A 22,124-nucleotide genomic window follows, 5' to 3' on the forward strand; every position below is an offset into this window, starting at 1 on the left:
TGAGAGGCTGCTATATCTCAAGAGTCACCTATCAAATGAAAATACTTAGTATAGTGCCTTCTTCTTAGCCCATAAAAAACTCTTAATAGAAAAGGTCTTGGAAGATTTGGGCTGTGAAGTCTTGTACAAACTTTCCTAGCGATGGCTCCCACTCGAACTTTGAATAGCTGTGACCATGGGTCCTCTCAACCAAGGAATTCAGATGCTGATAGTTCCTCAGAGTAGTGATAATGTATATTGTATGTTGTTTCTTTGTTATAGTGGCCACTGTGTTTGATAATTGTGTATTACTTTTATGCTTTGAGTTTCCTCTTCCCTTATGTCTAATTAAAACGAGATTCTAAGCAGCAAAAAACTTATACCCATTCTCTTTAAGACTATGCTTATTGAAATGCAAATTCCAACCTAGATTAATCTTACATATGCCAGTATCTTTGCAAAGAAAATCCCCATGAAGAGTCAGACAGGACTGAAAAAACAACTGAATAGCCATAAATTCTGACTAAGACTCTGGAAACACATCAATTCCCCACAGAACACACACACAAAAAAAAACAAGTTTGGTAAATCACCATGGGAGATCTGTGGAAAAAACAAGGACAAGATTCAAAACATCTGAGACAGATAAGACATGGAGAGGCTGTGATCTGTATGGAGGGAGGAAAGGGTGTCTGCATAATGTGACAGATTCACTACATCAAACAACATGAAAGTCCAATTAGTCTCCAAGCCATAAAAGTCTAGTTCTTATGAAACCTCCCATAATTTCTAATAAAATGCTTAATTTACATAGCCCAAGTGTCATAATTAAGAACCATTGAGAAATCTAAATTAATATTAAATTGTATTTAAATCAATACTAAATTGTACTTTTCTAACAAAATTAAATTCATGTATCAAATGTACTGCTTGGATTAGAAATACTTCTTTTAAACAGTATCAAGCCTTTGTCATATTACTTGGAAACACAGACAGGTGAACTACGCAACTACCTACCTGCATGATGATTTTCAGACGATCAAATGGTGCTGTGCAGATTCTAGAGACTGCACCAGCTACTCCATCTGACAACAGACTCTTCCACCACACCCCAGATTTTCTTTCTTCTTCTGTGAAGTCATCCGGAATAGTTAAAGCATCCCCTATGTCGATCCCCTAAATGAAAAGGAAGTTATTTAATATTTAAACTAGAAATGGATCATGTCAAAAAAGCAGCATGGCATAATGGGGGAAGTGTTTGAAAGTCAGATGGTCTATGTTCAGATCCTAATTCAATTCCATGCTTATAAGGATGCAGTGAGGGTGCGTACCATACTATACAACCTTAGACTTGCCTTATTAGTATATATTTATCTGGTTTTTTTCTGTACAGGCCAAAAGCCATTTATTAGGGCTTTTCTTAATTTAACACATAGAATCTGGATGTGGTCTTAATTTAACAAACAGTCTTGGCAACCTATTCAGGGGAACCACAAGAAGATATAATTTTAACACAGGACTCTGAAAGAATAAAACCCCTGTATATATTCTTAACCTGGGATCCCTGGATTTTTTTAATAGTTTAATAACTGTATTTCAATTTAATTGTTTTTCTTTGAAATCTTGTTTAATTTAAATAATCCAAAAACATTGTGAGAAAGAGTCCATAGGCTTCACCAGACTGCCAAATGGAGTCTATGATGCAAAAAGATCAAAAATTCTTGGCTAGGGAGTAGGAGGGATAATTGGCAACCCCGCCATTACCCTGTCCAGGTTCCCAGACCCATCACTTTGACTTCCGTAATCTAAAATTTCCTAGGTAAGGGGTTGATCTACTAAGTTTCTTAGGATTTCCCTATGTGATAGCTATACCTTTGACTGATAGCATAAAATAAACATGAAGTAAAATACAAACCACACTTACAGTAGAGCGTTTCCAGAATCGTACAATTTCTTCAACATTTGTCACTGGATTAAATAAAAAGTAATCTCTCCATTCATTCCAGTCCACTGTCATGGTCCCATCAGTATCGATGCTGAAATAATAATAATAATCAACCTTGTTTAGCATGTCTGCCAAAATAGTTTACCAGTGTGGCTGCTTCTTAGAGCCACAGGTGAGAGTTAGGTGGATCAGGTAGGCACTAAAAGTGGAAAGCAGCCCCATAAAGGGGGGAAGTGGGGAAAGTTTGTTTCGGAGAGAATATTAGGATCATTGCAAGTTCTGTGCAATTTCCCAAAAGAAATTTATCCCATTCTCTTTCAGTTCAGTTCTGGATTCAGTTCATTGTCCATCCAAAGTGTCTACTCAAGATATATCAATTGATGGACTAACTAAATGGAATGCCCAGCCAATTATATGTCATAATCTAGATATTAGACATTCTTTACCCAGCAGTTCTTTTCTACACTGATGGCCAAACTAAATTTTCTTGAGTGTCTATGGGTTTATTGAGAGTTTCTGTAGCATTCTAGGACTTGATGAAAGCAGTACAATCTCACCCTTTAGAAGTCTCTAGGGAAACCTCATCTTCTATAGACAGCTCTTCTTCCACTTGAACTTTGAACTGACTGTACTCTAAGACAGTGTCAAATACTTCTGACCAAGATATGTCTTCCTGTTTTATGCCTTTCTTGCTCTTCTGTTTCATCTAACAAGGAATCCTATTTTATCTTAGTCTAACCATGGGAGACATCTTATTGAAGAAGAAACCTTCAGGATGCATTTATCTCTACAAAATTAATTTTTAATGCAATACACAAACATTAAGCACAGTGTGGTCTTGTATTCTCTGTACTTTTCAGTTAACTATGTGACTGAAAATGTGATCTTTTTTTAACCCATCTATACACACATACACACATACACACACGTGCACTCATGCACATGTGCAAGCAGATACACACACATGCATGCATGAAACTTGCCTGAAGCACCGGAAAGTTACATGGCTTATTCATGTTTACCCAGCTATCATTTGTCAAGAATCAGGACTTGAACATAGTGACATATTTGTGAAAGCCTGCCTGTTCCCTTATCATTTTTTCAGGGAGAATACATTTAATATATGTGTGGAATATCTTCATAAAGATTTTATAGAGAGAAAAAAAGAGCAGATCACTCAGTAATAATTAGAGTACTCTTGACTACTTTTTGTTAGTTAATTCTTCCCATCATTCAAGAGTTTCCCCTGTTTCATGTATCTTGATTGCTATTCATTTAACACACTCAAAATGTGTTGCCTATGGCACAAAATTCTTCCGTGTATATTTGATCTAGACTACCTTCCTATCTCTGTCATCTTGCTCCACTTCTCCTTTTATCATAAATCCCTTCAGAGATTAGACATTAACCATACATATATAGTTGGATTTTGGGGTTGTTTTTTTTTTAAAGAAGAAAAGAAAAAGGAGGGAGAGGAAAAGGAGGACAGGTATAGTCATTGGGTCAGATAATAGTCTTTGGAGTTTCAAAACCACCACTATCCTCTTAACTGAAACTCAACTAGTCACTTTCCTTCTGAAGCTAACAGTCTTTTTCAGGGCAAAACCTGCCTCCTGTGGTTCTTATTATTGAAGAAAGCCTCATTCACTGAGCTCATTTATAATATGACTTCTGATCTACTGGCATCCTAATCTCCTTGAGTTTGTTTGTTTGATGTTTTTTCCCCTCATATACTGGCAGCACTTAGTCATTTAGTTTTGGCTCATTCTAATCAAGCTCCTCTGGAAGATGGTTATTTGCATTTTCTTAAAGCATGGGTCTAATGACTTTCCGTCTATATTCTATAAATTCCAGTGGCTCTCTGTGACTTCCATTTCAAATAAAATAATTCTCTGACTTTAAAACTCTTCACAACCTTGTCTACTTACATCTAAACTCTTCTACAAACCTGCTACAATCTAGCTACTCTAAGCTACTTACTGATGCTGGCAAACTATACCCTACCTTTTATTATACTCTCTACCTTTGAACTTACTGGTTCCCATGCCTGATATTGTCTTCCTTTTCTTCTCTACCTCTTAAGTTTCCCTGACTTCATTCAAGACACAGCTCAGATCCCATTCCTTGCAGGGGACCTTTCCCAATCGCCTCTCTGCTAATGCATTCCCCTTTGAGATAACTTTCTATTTATCATGTATATATCTTGTAGGTACCTAATTATTTATAAGTTGTCTCTCCCACTAGACTGTGTACTACTTGAGAGCACAGATTGTTTTTACTTGCTTAACTCAGTGCCTGGCACATAGTTAAGGGCATGTAACAAATGTTTATTGACTTATTGAGTTTCCACAGTATCTTTTTTAAAGTCCATATGTATATATGTATATTTGTGAACATACATTGGACATACACACACAGTCAATTTAATAAACAACATACATAAGTCAAATAGGTGTTTCATATTATTAAGGAAAAAGAAAAAAGGATCATATTTCTATGGATCACAGCTTCTATTAGGAATACCAAAATGAAAGCTTTAAAAAAAATTATCAAAAATAAAAATGAAGGCTAACCTTTGAAGAATTTTCTCTGCCTGTTGTTGAGTAATATCTACACCTAGTATCTTGAGAGACTGGATAATTTCTGAGGCTTCAATTACTCCTTGAAAAAAATGAAAAGAAATATATGCCATTTGAAAACCTTTAAAAAGAAACTGATGCCAGAATTTTAGGGGCATTGTTATAAGTCTATAAAATTCCAAAAGTTAGGATAATACCTGGCCTTTATAAGCAAATATAATACCTGGCCTTTATATGCAAAATAAAGCATCAAGAGCGAAGAACCCATTTGAATTTATAGGAAAACATCAAAGAAAACCATCAGCTTTTTAATATATTTTTGTTAATATCTTTTGTTTTCACATGATTTTCATTTCCTAATGTATTCCTCCCTGTGATGACCGCATATTTTAAAATCAGCCTGAGTCAGGAATTCAGGTTAAGGGAAAATCTTCAATCTTTCTTGTCAGTAGAGGTAGAGAAGGATCGGAGGTAAAGGGGAATCAGAGGTAAAGGGAGATTAGCAGTGTCAGCAGCTACGTCAAGAAGCCAGCCAGACCAGAAGCCACCAAAGCAGAACCCAGCCAGCAGTCTTTCTCCGCCTCTCTTCCTACCTCTCTGCCTCCACCCACCAAAATCATCATTTCCTATACAACACATCAGGACTTGCACAGAGAGTGGGCGGGGGCCATTCTTTATCCAAGCATATATATTAATAAGAGTATGGTCCAATTACTAAAGCCTCATGTGCTTGGGACCTCAGTGCATCAACTCAAGCCTCAGTCCATTACACCTCCCCACCATTCTAAAAGTGCCATTTCATATGATGAAGGGGAGAAAAGCCATACAACAAAACTAACATGTAAATGAAGTCTGACATTTATAACATCCTGGCTTTTACATAACCAGGGCTCCCAATTTCTGAAAGGAAGGATGGGAGTATATTTTTATATGTCCTCTTCAAGACCAAGAGTGGTTGTTATAATTTTAAAGGAGTTAATATAGACTCTTTGTTGTGTTTCTTTCCCATTTACAGTGGTAGAGCCATTGTTTGTATATTGATTTACTGCTTCTGCTTATTTCAATTAGTATCAGTGTGTGTAAAAATGCCCAAATGTCTCTCTTTTGTCTTCATATTCATCATAACCAATCTTTATAGCTAGAAAAGATCTTAAGAGGCTATTGAGTCCAATTCCCTTTTTTACACATAAGGAAAATGAGCCTGAGAATGATAAAGTGATTCTTGCTTAGAATTAGTTCAGGCAGAATAAGAATTCAGGTCTTCTCAATTCAAAGCCCTACACTTCAACTGGGGCCATCTAGGTCTTCTGTTATAACACGATAATATTCAATATTATTCAGATACCACAATTGGTAAGGCCACTCTCCTATTAAGGGATATCTACTTTCATGGCTTTCTACTGCTGAAAAATACTACTATATATAAATATTTTGTGTTGTATGGGACATTTCTTTTCAACAGTGATCTCCATGGAGAATATTATATGCCTAGCAATGGGCTTTCTGGGATAAGGGATATATCTTAGTCAATTTCTTAACCTACATCAAAATTGCTTTCCAGAATAATTAGACTAATTCACAGTTCTACCAAGAATCTCTTAGTGGGCCTATCTTTCTACAAACTCTCCAGCAATGACTATTCCCATCTTAATTTTCTGGATGTTAACTGAAATGTAAAGTTGCTTTGATTTATCCTTATTTTATTAATAGTTATTTGGAATATTGTTTTTCGTTTGGCTGCTAATATTTTGCAGTTCTTTTGACAGGCACTTTTCCTCATCCTATAACCATTTATCCATTAAAGAATGGATCTTGATCTTATGTATTTTGGCTTGATCCCTATATATATAGCTATCAGACTTTTATCATAGTTTTAATATCATATAATTTAGATTATCCAAAAAAATATTTATCTCTATAACTTATTTTGTCAAAGAAAAAATAATCCTGCTGTCATAAATGTGAAAGATATCTGATATAGTTCTATATAATTTTTAATGTAATCACCTAAAGCCTTCAAGGGTCATAGAGAGAGCCAGAGTTGGGGAGCAGTTTGGGCATATTTATTATCTTGAGAAAAACAGAAAAGGAAAGGAAAAGTGAATACATTAGAGAAAAGAAAAGATGGAGGAAGATGGTGCTACTCATCTCACATAACAAGGGTTCTCAAGATTATACAACTTTTAAAGAAAGAGAAGAGGAATGGATTAATGAACTACACCTAAAATCTTATTTTCATCTAAACCAGACAAAGAAGGTGCATATGAAACACATATGCACAGAGTTTGGTCTAGAAATAAACTAACCTCAATAGAAAATAAAGTGGAACACATACAGAGAGGTCATAGAAATTAAAAGAGAATATAAATTCAAAGAGGAATTAATTATGAACAAAACAACCCTAACTTCAGAGGTGGATAACATGAAGAGAGAATAAAAGAAAATAAAATGTAAGAACTTGTGATTGGGGATTAGATAAGGACAAGAGAAGAAATACAGGGAATAGAAACAGACTTCATAAAATATAGATTGTTAGAGCTAAGTGTAATCTTCCCTCACTACTCTGCTTTGTAGAGAGGGAGGTTTAGTGAATCAAGAAAGGAATCCAACAATATATTATTTACAAGAAAACATTTGAAACATGAAAATTCCCACAGAGTCAAAAATAATGAGTTGGAATAAAATTTATTATGCTTCATGTGAACTCAAAAATCAGGCATAGTAAGCATAGTCTCAGACAAAGCAACTGTAAAAATAGAATTGATTAAAAGAAATAGAGGAAAGTACTTATGCTTAAAGAGACTGGATAATTAGTATCAATATTTTGTATATATAATACACATGTGTATTATATAGATATAAAATACAGATACATATAAATTATACTTAGGTGTCTCAATGTACACATTGTAAGACAATGGTATGTCTTAGACCCAAATAAAATCTAACCAAAAGATAAGCAAGAAAACTTAGATTTGCTAAATCTCTGGTGATTCTTAATAGAAAAATGTGTGTATGTGTATATATGTATATATTTCTCAGCTGTGCATGGCACCCATACAAATATTAGCAATGTTATAAAGCATTAAAACTTCATAAATATGCAACATCTAATGTGCATTTTATAGTATAATAAAAAATAATGTTCAATAAAGGTATTTTGAAGAAAGTATTAAGATAGTAATTGGAGACTAAATTACTTAATTCAAAAAATTTGATAGGTCAAAAAAACAAATCACAAAATGGAAAATTTAATCAAAGAAAATTATAACAATGAAACAAGACACCAAATCTCTTGGGATGCAACCAAAGAAATACTTAGAAAAAATTTTTACATCTAAATATATTCATTGAAAGACAGAGACAAAGAAACAGAGAGAAATAATGAATTGAACATGGAACTTTAAAAAACTTGAAAACCAACAAATCCTGCGTAATACAAAAGTAAAAATTCTGAAAATAAAACAAGATATTGCTAAAATTTAAAGCAAAAAAAAAATTGGGGAAGTCAAAATGGTAGATCAAAAAGAGTACTGTAGCTAAGCCCTTCCAACATTTTCTTCCAAACAATTTAAAATAAAATGTCAAATTGAATTTTAAAGAGGTTTAATCAATAAAAGGTCAATTAGACATTTTTTTCAGTCCAGTACAACTTGGGAGGTTAGAAGAAGTTTGTAGCACTGGGGTGAGGAGTGCATTACAGAAAAGGATATTAGTTGTCTACTTTAGAGGCATTGGAGAGAGCAATAGCTGCAGCTGCTTTAGGAGCACTCACAGCCCAAAGACAGTAAAGGGATTGAACATTTGGTCAGAGATTATATGAGACCCCTGTGCTAGCACTGGATGCAAATGCACCAAAAAGTACCTAACTTCTTGTGGGGGCTTTTTTTCACAGTTCCAGGCCAGAAAGGATTATTTGTGATATAAGGGAGAAGAGATCCTGGTTCCAGATCATAGTTCCAGGACAGAGAGAAGTGTGTAGTATGATGCAAGGAAGCAGGAATCTTACTTGGGTACAGGTTGCACCCCTTGGGCACCTCCAGGGAGGTGAGGAGTTGTGGCAGAGAGCAAGAACTCTACTTTGGAAAGAAGGTGAATACAGATCAGAAAAACAGCAACCACACATCTTGCAATTACAGTACCTTAAAAACACTAAAAATTTAAAGATCCCTAGATCTAGCTATGAAAAACCGCAGGGAAAAAATTCTGAAGCTTAAGATAGTGATCAGAGTAAGAGCTTAACTCTCATATAGAGTCTATAGTCAAGAAATAGATCACAAAAAATTAGCAAATTTTTTTAAAAGAGCCGACTATATAAAACTACTAAGGTGACATGGAAGTTCAAACTCATTAGATAATGATATGAAAAGTTTCTATCCATAAGCAAAGTTTCAAGGAAAAATGCAGATTTGATATAAGCTTTATGAGAATTGCTTAAAAAACAAAACAAAGAGATTTATTAAAAGCAAAAGAAAATTGTTTTTAAAATCAAAGAATAGATGCAAAAATAGAAAATATTGGGAAAAGAAATGAGAGCAATGAAAGAAAATTATGAAAAGAGAATTAGCAACTTGATTTTTAAAAGAGGCACAAAAATACTGAAGAAAATAACTTCTTAAAAACAAAATTGACCAAATGGAATAAGAAGTTCAAAGCTTTACTAAAGAAAATTAATTCTTTAAAAATCAGAATTGGTCAAATGGAAATTAATGACTCTTTAAGGTAATAAGAAATAATCAAAGTCAAAAGAATGATGAAATGGAATAAAATGTAAAATATCTCATTAAAAAAAACAATTGACCAGGAAAACAGATTGAGAAGAGATAATTTTATTGGACAACATGAAAGCCATCATCCAAAAAAAAGAGCCTAGAAATCATATTTCAAGAAATTATAAAAGAAAACTGCTCAGTTATTTTAGAACCAGATGGCAAAATAAAAATTGAAAAAATGCATTCATCAGCTCTGAATGAAATGCCAAAATGAAAATTCCCAAGAATATTAAGAGTCAGAGCTCCCAGATCAAGGAAAAAATACTTGAAACTTCCAGAAAGAAATCATTCTGTACTGGATGTACTGGAACATATAACCATAGATTAACAGTCAGGAACACATATGTTTTAGCAACTATCATAATAAAGGAGCTGAGGTCTTAGGATGCGATATTCCAGAAGGCAAAGAAATTAAAATTATAATTCAAAATAACCTATCCAGTATACTTCTACAGGGGGAAAAAAATGAACATTTAACAACTAAAACAGAGGACATCCCACTATTACTGATGAAAAGACCAAAACTGAATAGACAGTTCTTAACATTTAGACAACTCAAGAAGGACAAAAAAAGGCAAATATGAGGAAGTTAATTAAGTTAAACTGTTTACATTCCCAAATGGGAAAATGATAAACATATCCCCAAAGAAATTTATCATCATTATGACATTTAGGAAGAGTCTATTTAGACAATGAACATAGAAGTGACTCTATTTCATTGGGAAGGCTGAGAAAGAGGAATGTATTGGAAGAAGGAGGAAGGGAAATAAAAAATGAGGAAAATTATCTCGCATAAAAGAGGTATGCATTGCAGGGTTTTTACAATGGAGAAGAAAACTGGGGAGGGGAGCAGAACATTGGAACCTCACTTTTTACTGAATTGATTTAAAGAGAGAATACATACATACACACACACACACACACACACACACACACACACACACACTTAACTGAGTATAGAATCCATCTTACCTAACCAAAAGCAGGAAAGATAAGGTAATTGGAAGAGGGTTATAATAAGAAGGAAGATGGATTAAGGATGACAGTGGTCAAAAACAAAATATTTTTGAGGAAGAAGAGGGTTTAAAAAAAGAGTAGGAGGAGAGAGGACACTCACAAGAACTATATGAACTCAATCACAAAACTTTTACACACAAAAAAAATACATCTAAGCAACTGGAAAAGTATTCATTGCTCATGAATAAGCTAAGACAATATAATAAAAATAATAATTTTACCTAAATTAATTTACTTATTCCTTAACATCCTTGGTTTGTCCCTAATTATCTCTCTCTCTCTCTCTCTCTCTCTCTCTCTCTCTCTCTCTCTCTCTCTCTCTCTTTCTCTCTCTCTCTCTCTCTCTTTCTCTTTCTCTCTCTTTCTCTCTCTTTTTTTCATTCCACATATCTAATTGGTCACCAATTATTCTCATTTATATCTATACATCATCTTGCCTATTAGTCACATTCTCTCTCCTCACATAGCCACCTTTTATCTGGACTACTGCAACAGTCTCCTAATTGGTCTAATATTATCTGAACCCTCTCTAATTCATTTTTCACACAATCACCAGTGATTTTCTTAAAGCACCAATCAAGCCATCTCACTCAACTGTTCAATAACCTCCAAAGGATCCCTATTACGTCCAGGATAAAAAAATATATTTTAATAGACATTTTAAGGCCTTAAGAAATTAGCCCTAATCTGTATTTCCAGAATTAATACATCACTTCCATTTCCACATTCTATAAACCATCCAAACTATCTTTATTGCAATTCTTCACATGACATTCCTTCTTCCACCTTCACATGCAATGTCCCCAGTTTCTGGAATGCACAGTTTCTTCACTTCTGATTCCCCAAATCCCTTGTTTTCCTTAAGAATCAGCTCAAGCACTAACTTCTACATGAAGCCTTTCTGAATTTCCCAGTGGCTAATATCTCTAGCCTCCACTCTGCTATCCCTTGCCCCTACAAAAAACAATTATCTTATATTTATTTTGCATACATTTTACATATGGATCCATATGCATGTCTCCTTTCCTACTGGAACTTATGTTCTTTGGGTGCAAAGACTAGCTCACTCTCGTCTTTGTGTCTTTAGTGCCTATTATCATGTTAGTAGGTATTTAATAAATGGTTCTTGATGAATGGATAGATGCATGGATGATTAATTCTAATCTCTGGGGGAAGAAGAAAGCTAAAAGCTTTTATATTAGACACTGAATAAAACATCCTTCAATATAAGTACCAAATATTGATGTTTTTAAAATATATATATTTGTGTATATATATATGTATGTATGTATATTTAAAACCAGTTGGAAATGAAAAAAATGAAACTCACCATCTTGACTTCTGTCCAGACTTTTAAATGCCAACTTCATTTTTTTCTCATGGTCTTTAAGATATTGCATAAATTCTTCAAAATCTAGCTGGTCATCCTGGTCAGTATCACCAGCCTTCAAAAGATCCTATTAGAAATAAGAAAACCATTAGAAACAAACTCCCCAGTACCATTATATAGCTGGACTAGCCCTATTAAGCAAATCAGTTTTTTGAGAACATGGCTAAACCAATAAAATTCACAAAAATTATAGATTTGCAAAATAGTGGTATCAACGCTATTTATATGTTCTAATATTACATGTAGAAATAGGGACCACTAAATCCTACCTGCAGATGGATCTCTGCAGACTGCATAATGACATAGAAATTTACATAGTAATACTATCCATGTTTTATTATCTTTTTGTTTATTTTATTAAACATTTTCCAATTATATTTTAGCCCAGTTTGGGCCATACTCAAGAATGTTGGGTGGATCATGTCATATACTCCATGTTTGATATCACTGTTCTAGAATGAAAAGGGACCTTAAAGTTCACTAATACTCACCTCTCACTTGACATTCCACAGTTTCTGAATTTTATAGAATACTGGATAAACAGCCATCATACCAGAAGCTAATGAATCTAAGTTTCAAGATAAATTCTGTGTCGCCATGACTTAGATAATAAAAGGTATATTTTCAAATGTTATTACAATTATCCTACATTCTCTGCTATGCACATTAAAAGTCCTAAAATTATAGAAATTTTGAACTGATGCCCAATCACGTAATAGTTTTTATTTGGTTCCCTCTTTGCAAAAGGTAGATCCCATCCCCAAATCATCCTATTTATTTCACAAAATTAAGAGAGAAAGCAGCAATGGGGAAAACACTGACTCTGGAGTACTTATACATTTGCAACATCTTCTTGCAGAACATAAAAGCTCCTTGAGCACAAAACCTATACTAGTTTTTTGTCTTTGTATCCTCAGAAATTAACACAATGTCTTCTATGTAGTAGATATAATAAATCCTTGTTGAATTTAATTTAAGTTAGCCAGATAAGAATGGAAAGGAAACTTATTAGGGTGATTTTGAATAGTATCATTTTTCAGCTATGTATTCATACGCATTCTACATACAGATTGATAGCATGGATTTTGAATATACATAACAAAAAGGAAAAATTGGACTAAGTCCCCCAAAGTATGATTATCCCAGAATATTGTAGGCTACCTTAATGCTTCATTAATTAGCAAAAGTAGTACCTACTCTCCTAGAGAATACTAGAAGATTTATTCTGCCATGAATTTGTATAGGTCATCCCCAAGGATTAGAATAGGGACCGCTTGGAGGGGCAGTGCATAGTGTACTAGACCTGACATCACCTCTTCCTGAATTCAAATCTAGCCTCAGACATTTACTAGCTTTGTGACCCTGGGCAGGTTACTTAACCCTGTTTGCCTCAGTTTTCTCATCTGTAAATTGGGTTAGAGAAGTAAATGTCAAAGTACTCTAGAATCTTCACCAAGAAAACCCCAAACAGAATCACAAAGAATCATAGATGACTGAAAAATGACGGAACAACATGATTAGAATGTACTCCTCCAACTTATCCACCTGTTGAAATGTTTCTTTCTTCAAACCAGCTATCATCCCTTAAGTTTTCTCTGATCTTCCTCTCCTCAAATATTTCATAGCATCCTCTGTGAATTTAATATAGTCTAATCTATAGTTAAGTTACTTATATACATCTTGTACTCCTTACTATATTGTAAACTCCCTCAGATTGGAAACTATTTTTGAAGATTTTCCCTTAACCTGAATTCCTGACTCAGGCTGATTTTAAAATATGCGGTCATCGCAGGGAGAAATACATTAGGAAATGAAAATCATGTGAAAACAAAAGATATTAACAAAAATATATTAATTAAAATTAATTAAAAATATATAACCCTAACCCTAATTCATATTCATCTATTTTTGAATCCCCAGTGCCTAGTAGAATAATTTGCAAATAGAAGGCACACTTAATAAAACATTCTTGAAATGACAAAGCAAGGAAAAATGATTTGATCATTCGATCTCAGCCCAATTTACTCACTTCAAGATCGAGTTTTTACTTTATTTTCCTATTAGAAACATCCCTGGCTATCTCCATCATCTTTATACCCTTTGCCTAATGCAGGAGTGGGGAAAGTCTGGGCCGTGGGTAGTATAAAGCCAATGAAATCATTTGCTAAGGTAATTTCTGGTGATGATGAGCTGAAAGCTATAATAATCTCTCATTGCTTAAGTACTATAAATTGATAATTTTATACAGCCCATGAAAGATACTATAATATCTAAATGGCCCTTGATATAAAAAAGGTTGCCTAATGCCTTTCCTTATTATCAGATATACACTCTTTATCTGTTTCCTCTTCTATACCACTATATAAAGCTAATCTTCAGAACTACAGCAATTTATTAACTCATATGCACCTCATGTTACAGGAAAAGAAAAATTGTGGAGACAGGATAATCATTTTTTACCCTCTTCTTAAAGGCAACTAGTGATGCAGTGCATAGACTACAAGGCCCAGAATCAGGAAGATCTGATTTCATTCCTGCTTCAGTCACTAAGTGTGTGATTCTGAGCGAGCCACTCAACCTCATTTGCTTTGATTTCCTCAAATGTAAATTACTCAAATGTAAACTACAAAATAATACCTACCTCCCAAGATTGTTGAAGGGATCAAATGAAATAATATTGGCAAAAGTGTTTGACATAATAGTAAATACTCTATAAATTTTTTTTTCTCTTCCTTTCCTACCAACTTATTATTAAGGCAACAGTGGAATAATTTCTATGAACATTTTTTAAATGCATACACAGTCATTACATTATTACCTCCTCAACCTAAAAAGGTTAAAAAGTCATAAATTCTCAAAACTTCTAGTGATTCAGATAATTTTTATTTAATTTTTAAAAATATTCTAAAGATAAAAATCATCAGCTCTCATGGTTTTGAGCACATGTAATTTAAGTAGTCTGTATCAATAATAAGTTTCCTGATGTTTTCTGTTGACCTCCAAACTTTAATTTAATTATTCACTACAATTTTCAAACCACATCAGCATTATTTTTCTTACAAGGATCAATGAGAAAAAAATGGAAGTAAAAAGCGTTTGCCTTTTTAATCCCATTTGTGATTTGTGTTTTCTCCATAATAGAGGAACCCTTTTTTTGTCCTTCTCTTATGCCTTATTCATTTAAGGAACATTTTTCTACTTCCCTTGAAAGTTGCATAATGTGGCTTTTTTGAAGAGGAAGTGGGAGGTAAAGATGACATACTGTAGAAGGTACAATGCTGGATAAAGCACTGGGCTTGGAATCAGGAAGATTCATCCTCATGAGTTCAAATCCAGCTTCAGACACTTACTAGATATTTGAGCCTGGATAAGCCACTTAATCCGATTTACCTCAATTCCTCATCTGTAAAAGGAACTAGAGAAGGAAATAATTAAACCATTCCAGTATTTTTGCTGAGAAAACCCCAAATTTATACATGACTGAAATGATTCAAAAATACTAACAAATATTCCAGAGGGCCTGAGAAATCAAATTTATTATCCCTTAGAAACAAATATCTGTCTTTAAGATGCAGTTAAAATATCTACAAAAAGCATTCTCTTCCTTTCCATAACCACCTTGTATTTATTCTAAATAATACACACTTGGGGCTGCTAGGTGGCACAGTAGATAGAGCATTAGCCCTGAAGTCAGGAGGACCTGAGTGCAAATGTGACCTCACACACTTAACATTTCCTAGCTGTGGGACCCTGGGCAAGTTACTTAATCCCAATTGCCTCAGCAAATAATAATAATAATAATAATAATAATACAGACATGTTGTTTCTCATAGAATGGAAGCTCTTTAAGAATAGGGGTTATTTCTTTTGTTTGTTGGCTTGTTTTTTCATTTCTATCAGCCTGCTTATTCCATTGCCTGTCACATGACAAATTCTTGACTGGTTGATTGATTGAATAGAGCTCAAATTAGGTCTGATAAGATCCCCTATTAACAAGTGCCTAATAACCACCACTGGGCACTCATGTTCTTTAATGAATTGTTCTTTAGGGAACAGGAAAATCAGAAGTGATTCAGACAGACAAATGCTAACCTGGATCTGACCATAGCTTTCAGCAGTGTTTATTCTCCAAATCTGATGTACTCTATGTATTCGAACAGAATGAAATCATAATTCCAAAATGACAAACAGCCATGAATATTCCTACATGTAGGCAAAATGAGTCTCCTCTATAGGGTACAACTTCAATCAGTCTTTATGTACTACTATCACTACATCCACTACTCCCTCTGCAAATATTCTCACCACCAAGGATATGCTGATTTTTACCAAGAGATATACTAGCAGTCTTCCCATTCACTGGTTCCCTTAAGAAGCCCTAAAAGAAATGCTTTTGCAAACTACTAAAAATCTCTCTAACTTGCACTTCATAACCCTGGACAGCATAGAATAGAAATTAATCAACAAGCTTTTATTGAATTCCTACAGTGTACCAGACTTTGAACTGAGAATGGGAAAAAAAAACCCTCCCTGTCCTAAGGAGTTTATAATCCATTTGGAGACGGTAGATAGAGAGAATATACCAAATATATACATACATAAGAAACAGTCAATGCAAAGGAATGGAGGCAAGAGGCATAATGTCATGTTTGAGACCTACAGTCTGCCTATGAGGAATAAATGTACAAGAAGAGTTGAAAATTAGGTGACACAACAGACAGAGCACTACATCTGGCCTCAGATATTTACTAGCTGTGTGACCCTGGGGAAATCACTTAACCCTCTTTGCCTCAATTTCCTCATTTGTAAAATGAGTTGGGGAAGAAAATGGCAAACCATTCTAGCATCTTTGTCAAGAAAACCCCAAATGGGGTCATGAAGAATTGGACATAACTGAACAAGAAGAATTAATGAAGGTATAAAGTAAGGTACAAAGAAGAGTCAAAAAGAAAAGCAGCAAAGTGGAGCTCACACAACTAGATATCAAAACTCTACAAAGCAATAATTATTTTTAAAATGTCTGGTATTGAGGAAAGAATAGAGAGTCAAGAAAACATAACAAAACCGAGGAATAGAATCTGATGAACATTTTGGAGGTGTGATAATTGGACCCTAGGATGGGATAACAAAATAATTTATTTTCTACAGAGACCTAGAATTCTGAAAGTCATTAACAAAGTTGCAAAAGTCATTAACAAAGTTGCTTAGCAGGTAGATTCAACCAATCAGAAATGAATCCTTTTCAACAACAGCCTCAGCCCGACCCCAATCCCACTCAAAACAGATCAGGCAAAGGCAAATGAGGAATGAGCATTCTTAATAGACTAATTGCATCTTAACCAACACAATCATTGGAAGAGCTTTCCACTGTCTCTGAAATGCAAGGGATGTATGACAAGGGAAAAGGAACATATATAGGAGGGCAGGAAGAAGACAGAATATTAACAGAATCAACAAAATATTAACTAATTAGAAATGACTGGGAGGAGACTGGGTAGTACATAGGAAGTTTGGGTTAATAAAAACACACTCTCGCACTGCCCACTTCCTCCTTCACTCACTCCAAAGACTTTTTGTTATTTTGGGGGGTCTCAGAAGGCAATGTGGCAATATGTAGCAAGTAACCAAGCTTTTCATGCCTTTTAAGCCAATGAGGACTTTACCCAAACAATACTTTTTAAAAAATTTACTAGCTATGTGAGCCCGGGCAAGTCACTTAACCCCAATTGCCTCAGCAAAAAATAAAATAAATAAAATAAAATTTAAACACATCTCTACAAAAACATTCATAGTTTAAAACTACAGAACTTTAAAGCAAAGGTATGGAGAGGACTGCAAAAAATAAAATTGGAAAATATGGTTCACCAGGAGATCATTGCACACGGCAACAACAATATTATATGACAAGTAATTTATATGACAAGTAATTCTGATGAACGTGACTTTTTCCAATAATGAGATGATAGATGGAAGTTCCAATGATCTTGTGACAAAGAGAGCCATCTACATCCAGAGAGAAGACTGTGGGAACGGAATGTGGATCACTTTTTGTTTGCTTGCATTTTGTTTTCTTACTCATTTATTTTTCTTTTTTGATCTGATTTTTCTTGTGCAACAAGAGAATTATATAAGTATGTTTATACATTTAAAAAACATAAAAAATAGAAGCAGCTAGGTGGTACAGTGGATAGAGCACCAGCCCTGAAGTCTAGAGGACCTGATCTCAGACATTTAATACTTCCTAGCTGTGTAACCCTGGGCAAGTCACTTAACCCCAACTGTCTCAGCAAAAATAAATAAATAAATAAAAATAAAAATAAAAAAGGAAGAAAGAAAAAGAAAATACGGTTCATGAATATATTAGAAATAATATAGTGCTTACTATGTGTCAGCTAAGTGCTTTACGATTATTATCTCATTTAATCCTTACAACTCTGTGGGTTACAGTTTTGGTTGTTGCACAGCACTTTACCTTATATGCAATTAATAAATGATTATTGTATTTTGCTTCATGATATCTTTCTTCTTGTTATACAGATAACTCCTTTTAGGGTTAGTTCTGTTATCTGTAATCCCCCACTTTCCCGCCTTTAATGGCATCTTCCTCCTGGTTAATTGTGAGTTCCACTAGAGAACTTGTCTTTCCCCTTGTTAATTGCTAAAACCTTTTTCTTGGCTAACTTCTGTTGGAATTTAGCCCTCTCTTAGCAGTGTAATAAAATTTTTGTCCCTTGAATTTAATTCATGAAATGCCAAATGGCATTTGAAGAAGAAAGGGGAGAGATAGCAACAGTGTTATAGATTGTAAGAAAAGAAGAATGTAAGGTATATGTCCTGGATATATATGGGGAAACTACACATATATCTTTTACCATCCCTTTTAGCTTAGTGTTATGAAAACTCTACTAAGAAGTTTTGTTTAGGCCTCCCCCCAGTCTCTAGTCCTCTCAAATGTCATCTCCTCCAAGAAACCTTAATCTGTGGCCACAACTTTCTACCCACACATTCCACATATCACTTTGCTGTCAGTCACATCTATGTGCTTGCCCTCTAACACTTTCTATTATGTTACTTTCTTGTACCTTCTTCCCTACTTGTAAGTTCCATGAGAACATCAATCTCTAATAAAAACTATTTTTCTCCCAGCAACTAGCATAGTGCTCTTCATAGAATAGTTGCTTAACAAATGTTCCTTGAATTGCATAAAATCCTTGAGATTATTTGTACACCGGAGCCTTAAAAGCTCCATTATTTTCCAAAATTAAATCACAGGCTCACAGTTTTAGATTTGCTAAGAACTTTAGGAGTCATTTAGTCCAGTCTTACCATTTACAGAAAAAGAAAAGAGAGAGAGTTGTGATTTACTCAAGATCACCCACATAAGTGTTCCTAGATCCTCTAAGTCCTAACCCAGCACTTTCTCCATTAGGAAGTGATTTAGCAACCTCTGAGTTCTCATATGTACTCTCAGCAAGCAGCAGCCATAAAGACACATTTAGGCTTCTCTGTATCTGGGAGGTTTTCTAAAAGCAGTAGTCAGCACTTTGAAGAAGTCCTTCTCCCAAGGTCTCACAGTTTCCAAACACTCAAGAAAAAGCTGCAGTGTTGGTCACTGCCAATCACACTCTTAGGGAATTCCCAGATTAAAATCTTTCCACTTTTACTCACTTAATAATAAAATCATGGGTTAATGGATTAAATTGGAAAGGTCAAGATAGCTCAGATTTTCATTGGTTTTCATTCATCAGGTTAATATAAGTGGGGCAACTAGGTGGTGCAGTGAATAGAGCACTAGCCCTTAAATCAGGAGGATCTGAGTATTAAATATTACATTTAATACTTCCTAGGTGTATGGCCCTGGGCAAGTCACTTAACCCCAATTGCCTCAGGGGGGAAAAGTTAATATAAGAATGAAGATGGGGGAAGTAGTTTTTTCTTAAAGAAATTCACTTTAGAATGAGTCAATCTTTCACTAAATATTAGGAGAAAGGGTTGGTTTTGTCCATGGCTGTCCCATTCCTTCCTTTCACCTGCTCCTCTCGACTCATCTCCTGCACGTCTTTGCCCACAGAGATGCCCAACTTCCTGAGACCTTCCTGCAGCTCGATGATGTCCACCTTGCCATTCCCGTCGCGGTCCAGCTGTCGGAAGAGGTTTTCATAGCGGCAGTTGGACTCTTGGTCTTCGTCTTCATCATCGCTCTGGGCGTTCAGCAGGGAGCCACGCATCCAGCGGAGCATCGCGCCCAGAGGCAGTGGGGGGAAATCCTGGTGGACGTGGGAAAAGCCTTTTCTAGCCACCAGCCGGGCTCCCGGCCTGCTCTTCTCCGTCCTGCCCGGCCTTGGCCCCCGCCCGGCCCAGCCGAGGACGGCCGCGTGGCAGCACGAGCTGTGGTCCGAGGGGCCCCGAGCCGTCTGTCCACGTGGAGATAAGGCAGCTACACCTGTGCCGGGGTAGCGGGCAGCAGGCAGTGGGAAGCGAGCAGCGGGCACCGGGCAGCAGACAGCGGGCAGTGGAGAGCAGACACCGGGCAGCGGGCAGTGGGCAGTGGAGAGCAGACACCGGGCAGCGGGCAGTGGGCAGTGGGCAGCGAGCAGCGGGCACCGGGCAGCAGACAGCAGGCAGTGGAGAGCAGACAGCGGGCAGCGAGCAGCGGGCATCGGGCAGCCGGCAGCGGACAGCAGGCAACGCCGCTCACTTAGTGGTTTTGCACGGAGGTGAGCGTCCTGGTCTGCCCGGCTAGCTACTGCTGGAGGCTGGCAAGGGTAGGTATAGCCCCGCCTCAGATCTCAACAGAAAGAAGAGCTTAAAATCCTGTGTCCCTTTCTCCGTGAAGAGCAGTTCCTGCGGAATAGCTCCCGGCAGTGGGGCAGGACAAGTTGTTGCTGCTGCTGCTGCTCTCATTGTCGTTGTCGTTGTTTGTCCTTCTTTCTTAAAAAAGACCATGACATCAGGGAGATGAGGCCAGGACATGCAAGTGAACTGGATTTAGGTAAAAGAGGACTCTGCAAAGTCACTTGCCTCACTTTACCTTCCAGGATTGAATTAGGAACTAATACTGGTATTGGGCAAGGGCGCAGAGTAATGGACAGCAGGGAGTTCCAAATCCCCAAGCTCAAGTCTGTCTCTTAAGCATCCTGGCATGAGCCCCCTGTGGTCTGTTTTGTTGTGTCCCTTTTTGAGGTTCCCATCAGTCTATAGCCCTTATTCCCGTGCTTACTCAGTGCTTTGCATACAGTAAGAACTTCAGAAACTGAAGTGTAAGACAGCTGAGGAGACTATATCCAGGAATTCGTTTTGGCTTTGACTTTGGGATGGGGTCAGGCTTTTGGTAGGAAAGGAGACATCTAAGGAAGAGCAAAGAAGGGGAAATAAAATATAAGTGGCAAGTGGTTTACCTTGGTTTCTTTACTACTTTGTTTGGACCTCCTGATAACACCTTTGAGCTTGGGATCCTAAAGAATTGATATAGAGAAAACTGAGGGTTGAAGAGAAACCTGTCCACACCCTGAATTTTGCAATAAACTCATAATCTGATCTATAGTAAGCTTCAGGTCTTATTTTAATAAGCTATTGTATAGAGTTTCTCCACCTTTGGCTGCCAAATATATAATCAATTTGATTTCTTTATTGACTATCTGGCAAAGTCAAAAGTGAACTGATCAATTGTGGCGTATTCAGCAACAGTGACCGGAGCATAGATATATTACTGTAATGTCAGTTTGCCTTGTATCAGAGTAGATATTATTTGATTATTTTGAATTATATCTCAAAACTGCTCTTTTTTACCCTTTTGTTGACTATGAAAGCTATTCCATTTTTCCTAAGGGATTCTTGCTCACAGTAGTATATGTAGTGATCATCTTAATTAAATTCACCCATTCTCATCCATTTAAGTTCACTGACACTCAAGATGTGTAATCTTTCCATCTCTTATTTGACCTCATCCAACCTCATACATTCCAGATGTTACATTCCCTGTTTCTATTCAACATTTATCTTTATATCATGGACTTTCCTTTTGTCACCAAACATCCATAGCTGAGCTTCCTTTCAGTTTTGGTCTAGTTGCTTAATTAGTATTGGACTTACTTGTAATGGGATCTCTGCTCTTCCCCAGTAACATAATGGACACCTTCCAATCTGAGGTGCTCATCTTCCAATGACATCTCCATTATCATTTTAGTACTGTCCATGGGATTTTCTTGGCAATGACACTGGACTGGTTTGCCATTTCCTCCTCCACAGGATCACCTTTGGTTAGAATTCTCCACTATGACCTGTCTGTATTGGGTAATCTTGCATAGCATAGTTCATAATTTCATTGAGCTATGAAAGTCTTTCTGCCATAACAAGACTGTGGATCACATCATGAGCTTCTTATTGCAAAATTCAGACAAACTGAAGAAAGTAGAAAAAACCAATACAAAAAATTGTTTGAC

At 35.9% G+C, this 22,124-nt stretch overlaps 1 protein-coding gene across 2 annotated transcripts in view; it reads right to left on the reverse strand.

Moving 5' to 3' along the window:
- Positions 1-20,157, reverse strand: part of LOC100922478 (calcium-binding mitochondrial carrier protein SCaMC-1-like) — a 63,017-nt gene extending 42,860 nt beyond the window's left edge. Inside the window, exons 1-5 of one of the 2 annotated variants that reach the window (XM_031967186.1) lie at positions 19,713-20,157; positions 11,623-11,749; positions 4,498-4,585; positions 1,904-2,015; positions 997-1,155 (exon numbers count right to left, since the gene is read on the reverse strand). In XM_031967186.1, coding sequence (XP_031823046.1) covers positions 997-1,155; positions 1,904-2,015; positions 4,498-4,585; positions 11,623-11,749; positions 19,713-19,922 — 696 coding nt within the window. In that variant the 5' untranslated portion in view covers positions 19,923-20,157. The remainder of the gene's footprint in view (positions 1-996; positions 1,156-1,903; positions 2,016-4,497; positions 4,586-11,622; positions 11,750-19,712) is intronic. The other variant, XM_031967185.1, reaches the window with a different exon arrangement.
- Between the last annotated feature and the right edge of the window lie 1,967 nt (positions 20,158-22,124).

Source organism: Sarcophilus harrisii, chromosome 4, assembly GCF_902635505.1.
Source record: "Sarcophilus harrisii chromosome 4, mSarHar1.11, whole genome shotgun sequence".
In the NCBI taxonomy this organism is placed as follows: Eukaryota; Metazoa; Chordata; class Mammalia; order Dasyuromorphia; family Dasyuridae; genus Sarcophilus; species Sarcophilus harrisii.